This window comes from Myotis myotis, unplaced genomic scaffold, assembly GCF_014108235.1.
Source record: "Myotis myotis isolate mMyoMyo1 unplaced genomic scaffold, mMyoMyo1.p scaffold_m19_p_7, whole genome shotgun sequence".
NCBI lineage: Eukaryota > Metazoa > Chordata > Mammalia > Chiroptera > Vespertilionidae > Myotis > Myotis myotis.
In genome coordinates, this window is record NW_023416379.1 from 18,496,583 (window position 1) to 18,511,269 (window position 14,687).

General features: G+C 34.5%; 1 protein-coding gene across 8 annotated transcripts in view; it reads right to left on the minus strand.

Annotated features, from left to right (window-relative positions):
• Positions 1 to 14,687, minus strand: part of PTPRK (protein tyrosine phosphatase receptor type K) — a 482,252-nt gene that overhangs the window by 35,100 nt on the left and 432,465 nt on the right. For 6 of the 8 annotated variants that reach the window (XM_036318388.1, XM_036318391.1, XM_036318393.1 and 3 more), the window contains exon 14: positions 6,219 to 6,357. In XM_036318388.1, coding sequence (XP_036174281.1) covers positions 6,219 to 6,357 — 139 coding nt within the window. The remainder of the gene's footprint in view (positions 1 to 6,218; positions 6,358 to 14,687) is intronic. The other 2 variants (XM_036318389.1, XM_036318394.1) reach the window with 1 other exon arrangement.

Below are 14,687 nucleotides of genomic sequence, written 5' to 3' on the forward strand. Positions count from 1 at the left end.
GGGAAGACAATGTCCTGAAGTGTGGGGACTGTGGAGACCTGGAGAGCAGCTTAGGGGCAACTTATCTAGGTGACTATTGGCATCTGATCCCAGTGTTAAGCTTCTGATTTTTAAATTACATTTAAGGAGAAGTAATGAATCTGAACATTCATATTAAATTTCCTGACTTTTTTCAAGTGCTTCTGTTGTTTGAAACAGTGTATGAAGGAAATTAAACATTAGCAGATCGTATTTTGGTCTATAGACGTCACTTTCCAAACTTACCTCTTTGATGTTATGTTATTTGTTCATTGACCTACAAGGTTCTTTTACCTCTAATTTCTGGTTAACTTGCATTGTGTCTCACCTCAACAGGCAGGCTTCTCAGACTAATTCCAACAACCTGTTTCAGATTAGGTTTCCGTGCTGGGTGAGTTTCTAGCACCACGTTTTCTGCCTCTAATAACACTCATTACATATCATTGCAAGGGTCCTATTCTTTTCCTCACTGTGTGTTCCACAAAGGGAAGAACCATCTGTATATTCCTAGCACTTAGAGCAGTGTCTGGCACATAGCAAGCACTCAAATAAAATATTTGTTGAATGAATGAATAGGCCTGTGATATTCTTCACACTTTTCATTTGCTAATTCCGTTAATTCTCAGATCAACCTACTGAAAAAGACATGAGAGTTCTAACTGTAAAGATGAGTTTATTGAGGCTCAGACAAGTTAAATAACTTGCCCAAGGTTATTTATCTAGTAAGCAGTGAAAAATGACCTGGTTTCAAGGCCTATACTCTTAACTATCTCCAGTTGCTGACATCATTAAATGACCCATTACAAGTGTACTATAATGTAAGGCATCTACTTACTCTAGGAGTGAAACATTAATTGTTACAATGGGAATGCAGCACAAATGTTTTGCCATTTAAAACTTTTGAAACAGCAAAAAAAAAAAGATAGTTTAAAAAATAACTTCCAGTTTTTGCTGGGCAAGAAGAAATAATAAATTCGTTCCTCCAAAAATTTAAGAGATTGAATTGATAAATATAACACAACGTGGAATATGGATTAAAAAGTTAAACTTTTGAGGATGGGCAGTTCAAAGCAAATAGAAAAGGCATGTTTGGACTTTGAGGCTTTACTTTAAAATATATATGTTTCATGATTAAGAAAAATATTAAGCAATGAATTTGTCAAATTCATGGCAGGTAAAAGTTTTCATAGCTATGAGGGATCTTTACTTTTCAGAGTCACAAACCTTTTTTAGTTGTCAAATTACAGGGGACTATAACCTTTGTTAGTATCTGCCAACCAAGCATTATCAGTTTGGTTCTACTACCTTAATTCTTACAATAACTCTATGAGGTAGGCCTTAATTCAGGTTTTTACAAACAAATAAAAACATCACAGTTAAGTGTTTTGATCAAGAACTGAGTGTTCCTATGATGATGTCAATGCATGTTAGCTCAAAGATTGCATCCGGTTAACTTTTAAATTCCAATCAATTTATTTCTACTTTTATTTTTAAAAATCTTTAAAATTTTAAAGATTAGCTTCACTAGTTACCTTTGAGCAGCTTTTAAAGGCATATCTCTGTGACGTTCTTTCTAATTATGATTAATAATGCCAATAGTCACAAATATTACAATGACAGCATCATAATCTACTACCAAGTCTAGAATCCTGGGATATTATCCATCCACTAAAAAGACAATCCCATTCTAACACTATCAACATAGAGATAGTTAAGGGGAAGCTTATTGGCATTCTCATAATTAAATACTTATTGATTTCTGTATGCTTGATGCTTTGTCTCCACTGAGCAACAAGTATATATAATGTGCACTTCAGGGCAGTAAACCATTCTGAAACTACTTGAGTTTGACAGATGTGCAAACGACTTTCATCATCAAAGCATTCAACAGCATAAATATCCGCAGGTGGATATATGGGTGGGCTATAAAGAGGAAAAGTGCTCCATCATTGTATGAAATGGTACAGTTAATTACCTTTGGCTTCATCCAACATGATTTAACAAGGATATTATGACCCATCAGAATAAGCTAGGAGCATTGTTAGTTTTCACCTGCTTGGGTAGCAGATTTTTTATAATATTTTAAACAAAATTCTGTTATAGTCATTGAGACTCAACAAATTTTGTTGTTAAGCTAGATTAAATTTACCTAATGAAATAAATAGTGGGGGATACATGCCCTCAAACATGCGTAATCACAGTCCTTAAGCCTAAAAGGTGGTGGATCAAATAGTGAACAAGCAATGTCCAGAAACACTTGGTTGTATTGTTCCTATGGATTGGCTGTGTATCCTGGCATCTAAAGTAGCAAATTGAAAATAAGTAGAAAAATAGAGTGGATAATACTCTCCATCCTTATCCAACTATCATTCTATACCTAATTATAGGATGAGCTAAGACTTTGGAAGAGAAAAGGAGATTTGTGACACGTACGTATGTTTTGTGTAGGTGGAAGGGGCTTTTCCCCACCTTGGTCTTGTTTTTAAAAAATAATAATCTTACTTATGTTAAAATAAACAATAATGTTTTTTCTCTAAATTGTTTTCTATTTATTTGTCACTAAAGCATTATGCATTTACCCATTTGTTTTTGCAAGAGTATACTGACAGCCTAGATGGCCAGACCAAAGTTGTTCATTTGGAAGTTATAACCCATCATGGATTCCTGGAAATGTGGAGACAGATGTTTTCACTATCAGTCCTGATGTGATTTGCATCCTGGGAAGCCACTTTTGATTGTTCTTCTGTGAATCCATCACTCGGGTCATTTTGTTAAATATAACAGTGTTACATAAAGATAGTGATTCGTGAGTTACAACCACTGCCTCTGCCAGATGAGAGAGGTCTCATATTGATAAGGTACAGGTTTGACGTAAGTAAATAAATGATGTTTTAGGCTGTAGACTAAAGCTACTTATGGAAAACTGAAAATTTAAAATAAAGGTAGCTGAACATACAGAAATACAATATCCCTTTTTAAAAAGATTAACAAAATAAGTTAATAGGTACACTTTATAGTTTTAGAGTCCAGAAAAACATTTTTTGAAATGTCACCAAAATTGCAAACATCTTGTTTTTTTTTTGTGTGTGTTTTTTTTTTCAAAAAGGGATACTGCATCTTTAACACATGTAAAGTCGTATATCACCCATTTTCTACTTACAGGTAGTAGGAGTAAGAATAGTAGCTCCTCCTGGCAAGCAAATCACAGACAGTGGAAAAAGAGAAGCAATGGTGAATGAAAAGCGTGACTCCGTCACATTCAATAAAGCAGAAAAATGTGCGTTAAAAATAAAATGAAATAAAATAAAATTCATGTATTTTTTTGGTTTGCATTTCAATTTGCTCATGCATTGGTTAGATATCTTTTGCCATGCAATTAGACAGATATGCAATAGAAAAATAAAATTTAAAATACATAATTTTGGAAAAAAATAACATGCTGACATTTCTTTTATAGCCAAAAAAATTGAAAGATTAAATGGATTGTGTATCTTCAACATGCAGTTAAGCACATCCTCCATTATCATCTAAATGTCATGAAAGATGGAACAGCTGTTTATAGAACTTGTACACTGAATTGATTATTATTCTTTAGATACAAAATATAAAGATTTATTATGCTAATATAGAATATATGCAGAATGAGACCTAAATTTTTGTAAATAAGTCATTATATCTTAATGGTACACAGGTACATACATATATTAAGTGAATATACATATGCACCAAACAATATACACAAAATATGTCTACAGTAGATGTATGTGAAGATGATATCATACACAAACATTTACTGTATTGAAACATAATTTCAAATTTATGTTTAGAATTATTAAAGCATCCATGCTGTGCATTTAAAATATAATACATAACCAATGAAGTAATGGCATACATTTGGAAATAATTCAACAGCAATTAAATTAAAAAATGGCATTGCGTTTTGAAAGATGCAATATCCCTTTTCTCAGCCTAAAAACTTACTTTATGTATACCCTTAGCTGTAGAATTTCACTAAATTGAATTCCAAACCATTTCTTCACACAAGCAAACATACACAGAATATTTTCAGCAAGAGAACTATACCTATATATATTATTATTCCCAGTGAGGGATAAAATCTTGAGAAACCTAGTCATTTCCCATAAAAATAAAGATTAAAGGCTAAAATAATTTGCCTTTTCATTATTTTTATAATAAATTTGTGTATTATGTGAGTACCTATGTTATACACTAAAATTATTTCCCTAAATTTGATACTATCCAATATTGTTATAACATCTATGATTTTGTGTATGTATAATAAACGTATTTTTTATTAAATCATACAGGATACATGTGTGGCACAAAATTGAGTAAAAGTCATTACAAAGTTGGATGAGTAAGATATTCAATTAATTTAGTTATAATGTTATATATTGGAAGGTAACATATTTAAGTATGTAACTTTGTGTATAAAATTATAACCTTTACTAATCATGGAGGTGATGAGGCAGAAAAATAAAAGCCCTAGCATACTCTCTACCAAAAAGCAATCAATTAAAGTATAACTGTGAAAACTCCAACATTAAACATTTTACTTGAGGCCCATTTATCTAACCATTTAAAATATGAACCAGCAAAGAATTTGCTACATTATGCAATTTTAGAGAGTCGTCAGAGCATATACACCCCCCTCCCGCAATCATGCTTCGGGACTGTTTTATACTTTATAAGATTTATGTTTCAAATGTTTGTGTTATTTCTAAAATAGAAGGCCATGAATAAGAAAGACCCTAATAACAAATAAAACTGATTATTTCACCCAATTTTAACTAGGCGAGGACATAATCTGAAGCTATTTTCTTGCTCCCATGTCCAATCTGAAGTGACTAGAATAATTTCAATTGAGGAGCAAAGTTGAATAACTTTCTAAATTGTTTAGTGTAGTTAACCCTCCAAGTACAACTTTACTCTAAGTAGAGACGTATGATCTGGAGGTTATATTCAAAAAGTGTATTGATCTTGCCTGGCAAATTTGTATTACTAAAATACTTAAATCTTTCTGACTCAAATATGATGTATTTTCCAACCACATAGGTAGACAACAGCAAAAAGAGAAAGCACTATTGGGGAAAGCACGTATGTAGCTAATTTAACACAAAACACTATAATGCATACCTAATGTTTCTAATGCAGATGTGTCTTCTCCAACATATATATCTCCAGGGAATAATTGTAAAGAGGCAATGCATTAAAATAAACTCTGATGGAATTATTAAACATGCAGTATGAATCATATCTATATTGGTAATGATCTATTTTGAGTATAAAATACTAATCATCATGGAATATTATATGACTTAATGTTATCAACATCATTTATTATATTACTTAATTTACAAATTACAAACACTTTTACATACAACACTATTTTAGGGCTATATTCTGCATGTTAAGATGTTTTTAAGTCCTTCCCAATTGTAGATTTATCTAACACATATAATTGGAAGAATTGGGGATTTGTATTAGTTTCTGAGACAATGCCTGACAAATGACATATAATAAAATGAAAAAAAGTTTAAGTTATAAAAACTGCATACTTTGAAATGTTTTTCAGCAGGAGTAGACTTTAACCTCCAGACTAGAGTTCATTTTAAATTCTAGTGGGTCCTAATATCTTCATATAATTCCAGAAGATATTAGTTGATACAGTATAAAAGACTAATGATCAATTTTTAAAAACTTGACTTTTCATATTAAAGTGCTCAAATAGTCAGTGAATATTTAATACACAACTTCACAAATAATGTTTATATTCTTCTCATACCTTATTTATAGCCAATATGTACAAAAATAGAGTACAAAATAATTCATAGACCATAAACCAACCATTATGATAAATCCTTATTTCATTATTCTTAATAACACTAGAAGTACAAGATAAATTAACATCAAGTATCTTTGCATTTGATAAATTTTAATTCATACATTAATATCAATGTTAATGTGACAAAAAGTAGATATTTATATCTGAAATTAAACTGCAAATAACCAATACAAATTTATTTTTGAAGTATGAGGAATAGACTCATGCTGACATGGTTAAAATGCAATTCTTCTAAATTCAATCCTCTAATTTAAAAAGGTCAAGGAAACAAAAAAAAAACTTGAAATCTAGTGACATAGATAAGTGAGTGGGACAGAACAAAATGAGGCCTTACCTCTTTTTTACAATCAATACGACAACTAGGAGGAGGAGGATGAACACCAAAATTCCAGCACTAATTCCTGCTATTTTCACCACTCTGTCTGTCTGCTTTGCTGGGTCTGGAATCACTTCTGGTTCTTCTGTTGCTGCTGCTAAATGAACCAAAAAAAATAAGTTACTAAAAACAGCTAATTATCACAGAAAGGAAACTGCACAACTATTACAAAAAGGTGACTTATTTCATTTACTTGAATGAAAATAACCTGAAAATATAAATACAGAAGGGTGCTAAACTATACAGCATGAGAGAGTTAGGATCAAGCTAAGGGGAAAGCTTTCTGAATAGGGGTTAACAAAAAAAATAAAACAAAAATCTAGAGACAACTATCAAAGGGAATAGTGAACGATTTTTCTCCAAATGTCCAAAAGTGAGAAGGGGTCAGATTTAAAGCTTTATTTAGGGAACCCTCTCCACTCCAGTGCAGGGTGCTGGGCTTGGCCCTCTAAGGTAGAGTCGGTGGCACTTGTCTGGGACACAAGTGGTTAAGCTAAATAAGTGCCTCGTCTAACTGCTGGAGGTGTGAGTTTATAATGTGCTGTATAAAATTTGAAGCGAACAGTTGGTTTGGGGCACAAAAATAATAAGAAAAGTAAAACAGGCACATCAAGAAATATTTCACATTTTCCTAACAAATAAAACCCAGATAACAAACTTGGAAAACAGAAATCTGAAAAGATAAATCTTTAACATTTTTTTTTTTTTGTAGAACTTCACTTCCTTTCTTTCTGGAAGCCACCACCATCCCCTATATATACACACATATTAAAATTATAATCTTTAATTTATAAGCTCCAGTAAACCTCTGAAGACATTTTCCTTTTTACCTTATTTACCTATTTTTATGTACATTTTACATATAAAAATTGAGGCTTAGAGAGATGACGATAGATCACCAGGTGCTCAAGAACAGAGAAAAACCTAACATCTATCATCCAAACCAGCCGTCTCAGTGTTCCCATCCACGGACTCTCCTGATGAGAACGGGTGTGACAGGAGCACAGGGGATTCTGAGGGCTCAGCACATTTGGGAAACTGCCTTAAAGCCCTCATCGCAGTGTCAAGGATAATGGCTAAATGAACAAACAAATAAATAAACCTAACCTCACCGCTTTCCAATGAATAATTTTCCAATTCCCCTTTTAAAATAATCCATTTTTTCTAGAACACTGTCCTTTCTTATTTTTAAAAAATATATTTTTATTGATTTCAGAGAGGAAGGGAGAGAGAGAGAGATAGAAACATCAATGATGAGAGAGAATCATTGATTGGCTGCCCTCTGCATGCTCCCCCCTGGGTATCGAGCCCACAACCCGGGCACATGCCCTTGACTGGAATCGAACCCAGGACCTTTCAGTCCGCAGGCAGATGCTCTATCCACTGAGCCAAACCAGCTAGTCTGTCCTTTCTTCTTTAGCGCCTTTGTCCTGCCTTATTTACCCACCCCCTCCTCTTTTTCCCCGAGTTCTGCACATCTAAATACCTGCTTCAGTTTTCCAACCAGCCAGTTTCACTCAGAAGGGGACTGACACAAGTCTGCTTCTAACTTTTTAATTTTTTCAGGTAGGAAAAAAGAACTAATGCATATAATACTTTCATGCATTTCATAATGATAATTTAAATTTCCTAAAATGGTAATTTAAAATGAAATATAGTTTGGAAAAAAAAGTTTAGAGAGAATGGCCAACTTTGCAAAAACAATTAAGTATCACTCTCTTCATTTATCTTATTTCAACTGGATCGGATAAAGCAGCACAAGGACCAGCATTTGGTAACTATTATTCTCAAATAGGAAAAGCGAGTTTTCAGCCTGTTTCTTCTAGTCGGCAAGTTGCCAACTTGACACTTTGCACATATGAGGGCTTCAGGGAATTTCCAGTCTCATTAATTACAAAGAGAGGTAGTTCAGTGTTTACCACATTTCAAGCTACACATTACAGTTCAATTCATCAAACATGTATTCTATATATTGGAGATCTCTTTTCCCAAGAGCAACTTTAGAAATATACAGATGACGTATTATAGAATTGTACACCTGAAACATATATAATTTTATTAACCAATGTCACCCCAATAAAGTCAGTAAAAATAAATAAAAATATACACATATAATGAAGAGAGTTAATATATTTTAAAGTTGCATATGAAGCTACAAAGAATATTGCTGGTAATTCTCAAAATGGATTGGTTTGATACAGTTACCACTTCAAATAGAAAGGGAGACTGAATGTCTGATATAGATATTTCTAGAAAAAATTTCAGTGTAGGCAATAAATCCTCATTATTCACTAACTAAACCTTATTCTCATCAGGTCCTTTGTTAGATGTGGCTTTCAGAGAGTAATGATAATATTCCCTTTGTGATTTCTTGGCATACTCACAGAATTAAATGTTTCTGGCACCCTTTAAAAGATCAGTTCTTGTTCAATGAGGTAAATACATTTTTAATATACCACTGTAGTTCAATAAAACACATGGTGCTATGGGATACATTTCTAAAGATATCATTATGTAAGTAGCACGTTTTCATAGGAATCTTCAGAACTAGTAAACCTAACCAGAAGCAAACAATCTTCATCATATTAACAGGTGCAAACACAAAATATCATCATGAAGTATGAACAGCCAACCTTAATATTAGCTTGGTTTAGCGATTAAGTAACCAAATTGACATGAAGGTGATGATGGGTAAACACTTCCAAATTCAAAGGCTGAAAAATATTTTTTAAAGTCTTATTAAATAATATAGATTTGCTAATGAATACATTTAAAAATATCTCCAGGATTGAAAAACCAAATCTAAAAGTAAAATGATACTGATAACCTCGAAATTGTATTCAGGGTATAAGACTTTCATAATCTATTATGCAAAACAGTGTTACTACTTTAAAGTGATAGTCTGGCCCTGGTTGGTTTGGCTCAGTGGACAGAGCGTCAACTGAAGGATCCTGGGTTCAATTCCAGTCAAGGGCACATACCTTGGTTGCAGGTTCAATCCCTGGTCCTGGTCGAGGCATGTGTAGGAGGCAACCAATTGATGTGTCTCTCTCACACTGATGTTTCTTTTTTTGTCTCTCCCCCTCCCTTCCACTCTCTAAAAATCAATGGAAAAATATCCTCAGGTGAGGATTAACAAAACATAAAATAAAATGTAAAGTCATAATCCATATGTCTTGATTAAACACTGGATTTCAATTAATACTTACCAAATGGTTAACAAACAAACAAACAAATAAAACACCAAGTTTATTCATGTGGGTTGGGTAAGGGCACTTGTGTGCCATGATCACAACTCTTGTGCAAAGAGTTGCTCATCGATGCTTTAATATCAGTATTGAACTTGAATATAAAGGCTAATGAAACTTTACAGACACATGATTTGGTGTCTGTTTTCCCTTGATTGTGAATCCTCCTCAAAGTCTTTAGCTATGAAATATATTATTATTACTGCTACAACTATTAAGAGTATTTTAATTAATGTCTGCATAAATTTATTACTTTAGATACTTTAATCACACATATTTTCCTAAATTCTTGGCCTAACAGAACCAAGGAGTATAAATATCCTATTTAAAATCATTCAAGCTTAGAAGATTCATTAATAGAAACACAAGCAGTAGCCCCTAAGTAAGCATTTTCTATTTTCTTAAAAAAAAGAGCAAAAAGCTATTATAGTGACTGCAACCCTTGCGCCCTGTTTATAATTTATGCACAGACACAAAGGCAATGTGAAGCACCTTTTTCAGAAATGCTTTCCTTTGCCATAAATCTTTACCTTTTTATCTGTCAAAGAGTATTCAGAGTCCCCAGTGTTCTGAAGCCAAGAGCAGCATAATTCTTTGGACAGTGAGGAGGGAAAAAAAACAAACTAAGGCAATATTTTGTTTTTTATTGAGTAAATTTATGAGATGCTTTTTTTTTGGGGGGGGTTAAAGTAGTTAAAACAACTTTATAAATTGTGTTCTTCTTCCCACTACTTAAAAATAATTTACCTAAAACATTTAGGTAACAAAAACTACACAAATACCTCAAAATGTATTTAAGAAGTAAAACTATTTAACAACTGCAATCATACAAGAACATTTTCCACTTTTATGATGGATGCCAGAGACAATGTAAGAGGTGTTCTCCCAGCAGCTTTAGAGACACCCTCATCCTGTCAATTCTGCAAACCCTCCAGGTGTTTCACTAATGCTCTTTCCTTCCCAGTTATAATTAATTCTGAAAAACTGTTCACACTCACTTCCCAATCATTACTGAAAATCCTATCATTGGGATCATGTCCCCCAACGCCACCAACCCACCATCACCAATGTGTCTAATAACTTCCTCGTTACTGAGTTCAATGTGCACTTTTCTCATCTCGTTTTCTGCAACCTTTTGATCACATTTGACATCGCGATCCACTCCTTGCTTCTTGCAATACTCTGTTCCTGGGGCTCCCACTGGCCATCTCCCAGTTTTCTTATGGCCCTGGCCTCTCCTTTCCAGATCTTAACTGAGCCCCTCATTGGAAATAGGTGCTTCCTTGCATTCCTTAGGGACTGGGACCTCTTGACACAGTTTTCCATTCTGGTGATTTCATCCACTTGAATCACGTCAGTTGCCATCCATGCTGATCCCTCTTAAATCAATATATCTCTAATCAACGACCAGGGCTCTAAACTCCACTCTCGACCCACAAATGCACCTCACTCTTGTGATATGTCTTCACTCCAATATAAGACAGTCACCTTAAATACACCATTTCCAAATCTGAACTCATACTCTTACCCTCACACCAGCTCCTCCTCTAGTGTATCCCCTTTTGGTTAATGGCACAGCTATTCCTGTTGTACAAGCCAGAAAACTGGGCCTCATTCTTGAATTCTCTTCTTTCTCCTTATCTCCAGGATTAACCTAATTTATCATCCAAATTGGGATGCTTTAGAAAGTGAAAGGGGAAACTCAATATGATAGGACAAGAAGCAAACACTGGAATTGTCTTGGGCTCATAGAGATGCGTCGTCACGCCTCTTTCTCATACAATTAGTTACAAAGTACTACCACTTCCTAAATATCTCTTGTCTCTACTGTTCCATCTCCACTGCTACTACTTAACTCAATATCGTACCCAGATTACAGAGCAGCCGCCTACCTGTCTTATCTCCCCAACTGCTCTCTCTGCCTGTTCCACATCAAAACTCACAGTGTAGCACACAGTATTTCTAAGGTTTCAACCATATCATGTCACTCCACTGATTAGAGCCCTCCAATGGCTTCCCCCTGCTGTTCCGATAAAGTCCAGGAAAACAGAGACCATGTTTGGTTTGCTTGCCATTGTATTTCCAGTAGACCCGGAGAGGAGCAGCAGTGCAAAAAGTATTGGTTAACTAAATGAAAGAATGACACTAAGGCCGCCTATGGTAGATTGTACTACCATATAGAAAATGAGACACAGAGTTGATTTTGGATGTTGGCCTCAGATGAACTTGATACAGACATTTCTGAATTTCTCTAGAATTTTCAAGCCCCTGTGCTAGCCATTCTTTCCTAAGGCTAACTGCTTCCACCATCTGCCACCATATACCCTCAAACCAAAGTGCAGGGAAATTCTAGCTGCTATCATGGAAAGTATAAGAGAGAGATTCAATATCTGCAAGACACTATTTTAATTCTTAGTTCCTTCTCTTTTTTGTTGTGTGACAATGAGCAAGTTGCCATTGCTCAGTTAATATTTCACCTGTAAAATAAAAATAACAGCAATGCCTATATTATGTAGCTTTTAGGAATGTTAAGTGACATAAGGATGGGAAACGTTTTCATAAACTGCAAAACACTGGTAACAGAAGTAGTAGTAGATGCTGCTGTCCCTGGCGCAGGTGTTAGCTATCATCTAAAAATTAAAAATTATGAACAGTGGCAGTGACATTACTGAGAACAGCTGAAAATAATTCTTAGCAGTCTCTTGTATAAATATATAATAATGAGTTTTGTAAAGTACATGTTATTAATTAAATTGTCAAACTGGACATCTAGCCTACAGGCATCTTGAAGCATGTATTATTTAACTCAATGGTCCTTTGAAGTCATTTTGCTTTATCATGTCATACTATCTTATGAAACTTGTCTAGTCTTATATTGTTGACAATAAAAAACAGGTTCTATTACAGTTTCATATTGGTGAAAATGAAAAGTTACATGACACATATATTGTTTAAACAGTAACTAGAACTTAGTTTACTCTTTTTTTAATAAAGATATAAATATTACCTACAAGTTTATGATGTGGAAAACAATAGTGCAGAAGTGTATACATATTTTGAACTAAAGATTAATATTACAATATTTAAAATTAATTTCATACTGCTTAAGGCACCTTTTTTATAGTCTCAGATTCTTTCAATTTGTTTTGGTTTTAAAACCATAGTTTAGCCCAGCTGCAGTGGTTCAGTGGTTTAGCTCCTATGAACCAGGACCTCGTGGTTTGATTCCCTGAGGGCATGTGCCCGGGTGATGGGCTTGATTCCCCTGGTAGGGGGTGTGCAGAAGGCAGTCAATCTATGATTCTCTCTCATCATTGATGTTTCTATCTCTCACAGTTCAAAACTTACATAAATCCCGACTGCCAAATCTAAAAAGTAAGGTAAGGGCTGGAGGGGGTAGTGATTAACCAAAGAACTTATATGCATACTAGAGGACCGGTGCACGAAATTTGTGCACTGGGGACAGGGGGTCCCTCAGTCCAGCCTGCACCCTCTCGCAGTCTGGGAACCCTTGGGAGATCCTTAGCGCTGCCGCGGAGGTGGGAGAGGCTCCTGCCACTGCCACTGCGCTTGCCAGCCGTCAGCCCGGCTTCTGGCTCAGCAGCGCTCCCCCCGTGGGAGTGCACTGACCACCAGAGAGCAGCTTCTGCATTGAATGTCTGCCCCTGGTGGTCAGTGTGTGTCATAGCGACCGGTCATTCCACCATTCGGTCTATTTGCATATTAGCCTTTTATTATACAGGGTACCCATGGACACAGACAATAGTGCTGTGAAGGTTGGGGCGGGGGGGCAAAGTGAGTCAATGGGGAGAAAAAGGGGACATCTGTAATACTTTCAACAATAAAGATAAAATTTTAAAAATCCTAAAGAAATTAGATAAAAATACTTTTAGCAAAGACAATAAAATAACTATCACATTTCAGGATGTACTTAAAGGTTAAAAAAGCTAGTAACTTAATGAAGGGCAAATATTCTATTTAACATGAACTTTTCATTAAGCTTTTCATTTAGTTAGATTTATTAAACTGGGCAAAACAGAGCCTTAGTGTGTTCTCCTGCTTCTTAAACACAGTTGAGTCTATCTGCTAAGTTATGTCTGAAATCTGTTGTTAACTCTCCATTTCGTCTTCTTGCTGCCCTAGATCAAGACCCAGTTAACTTGTTTTTTTCACTAAGACATTCTGCTTCCCAAAAAGGCCTCCAGAATAAGTTTCCCAAAATGCAAATGTGATTCAGTGACTCCTTTAACTGCTTCCCATTCAAGAGAAAAGGCAAAAGTTCTTAGTATAACATATAAGGCTTTTCTCCAAACAAGGCTCTAATCAACCTTTTCAACAGTTTATTTAGGGTATCTTATACCCTAATCATTTGCAAGCTTCAACCATTCCCTAAATACTCAAATACTCCTTGGTCTATTTCAGGGTTTGGCAAACTGTGGCTCCATGAGTCCTTTTCAGTGGATTTGACAGCAATTATCATATCATAGAAACAGTCAACTTTATAAGATAATGACAAATCGCTACCAATTTACATACCAACCAGTGGTATATGTAAACTCCACTTAAATTACATCTTAGCACTTTGTATTATCAACCTTAGACATTTTTAACAATTTAGTGGTAGAAAATGATACCTAACATGCTTTTGATTACTGAAATTATCTTATGAGATACTTATTTAAGATACACCAATTTTTTATCTGAAATGCTGGGAGCACAACTTTGACCCATTTTCTTTTCCATTTGGTTTTCATCTTTTTCAATATTATTATTATCCTTATTGCTATATACTTCTATACAGCAATAAGGATAATAATAATAATAATAGTAAAGATAATAATAGTCCTTTGTCAGTTATATGTATTGTAAATGCCTTCTACTGGGTGGCTTTCCTTTCAGGTATTTAAGGTATCTTGATGACTAGCACGTCTTCACATTAATGAAGTCAAATATACCAATTATTTATTTGAATTCATAATAACAATGTCTTTCTTTTTCTCTAAAAGTTTTAAAACTGTGCATTTCATATGTCATCCTGGATCCATCTGGAATTGCTTTCTGAATCTGATATACAATTGGAAGATATTACAGCACCCCACTTCCCACATAAATATCCAATTATCTATGGACAATATTTGAATTGATCCATGATCCACTTCTGTCCGGTATCCAAATTACA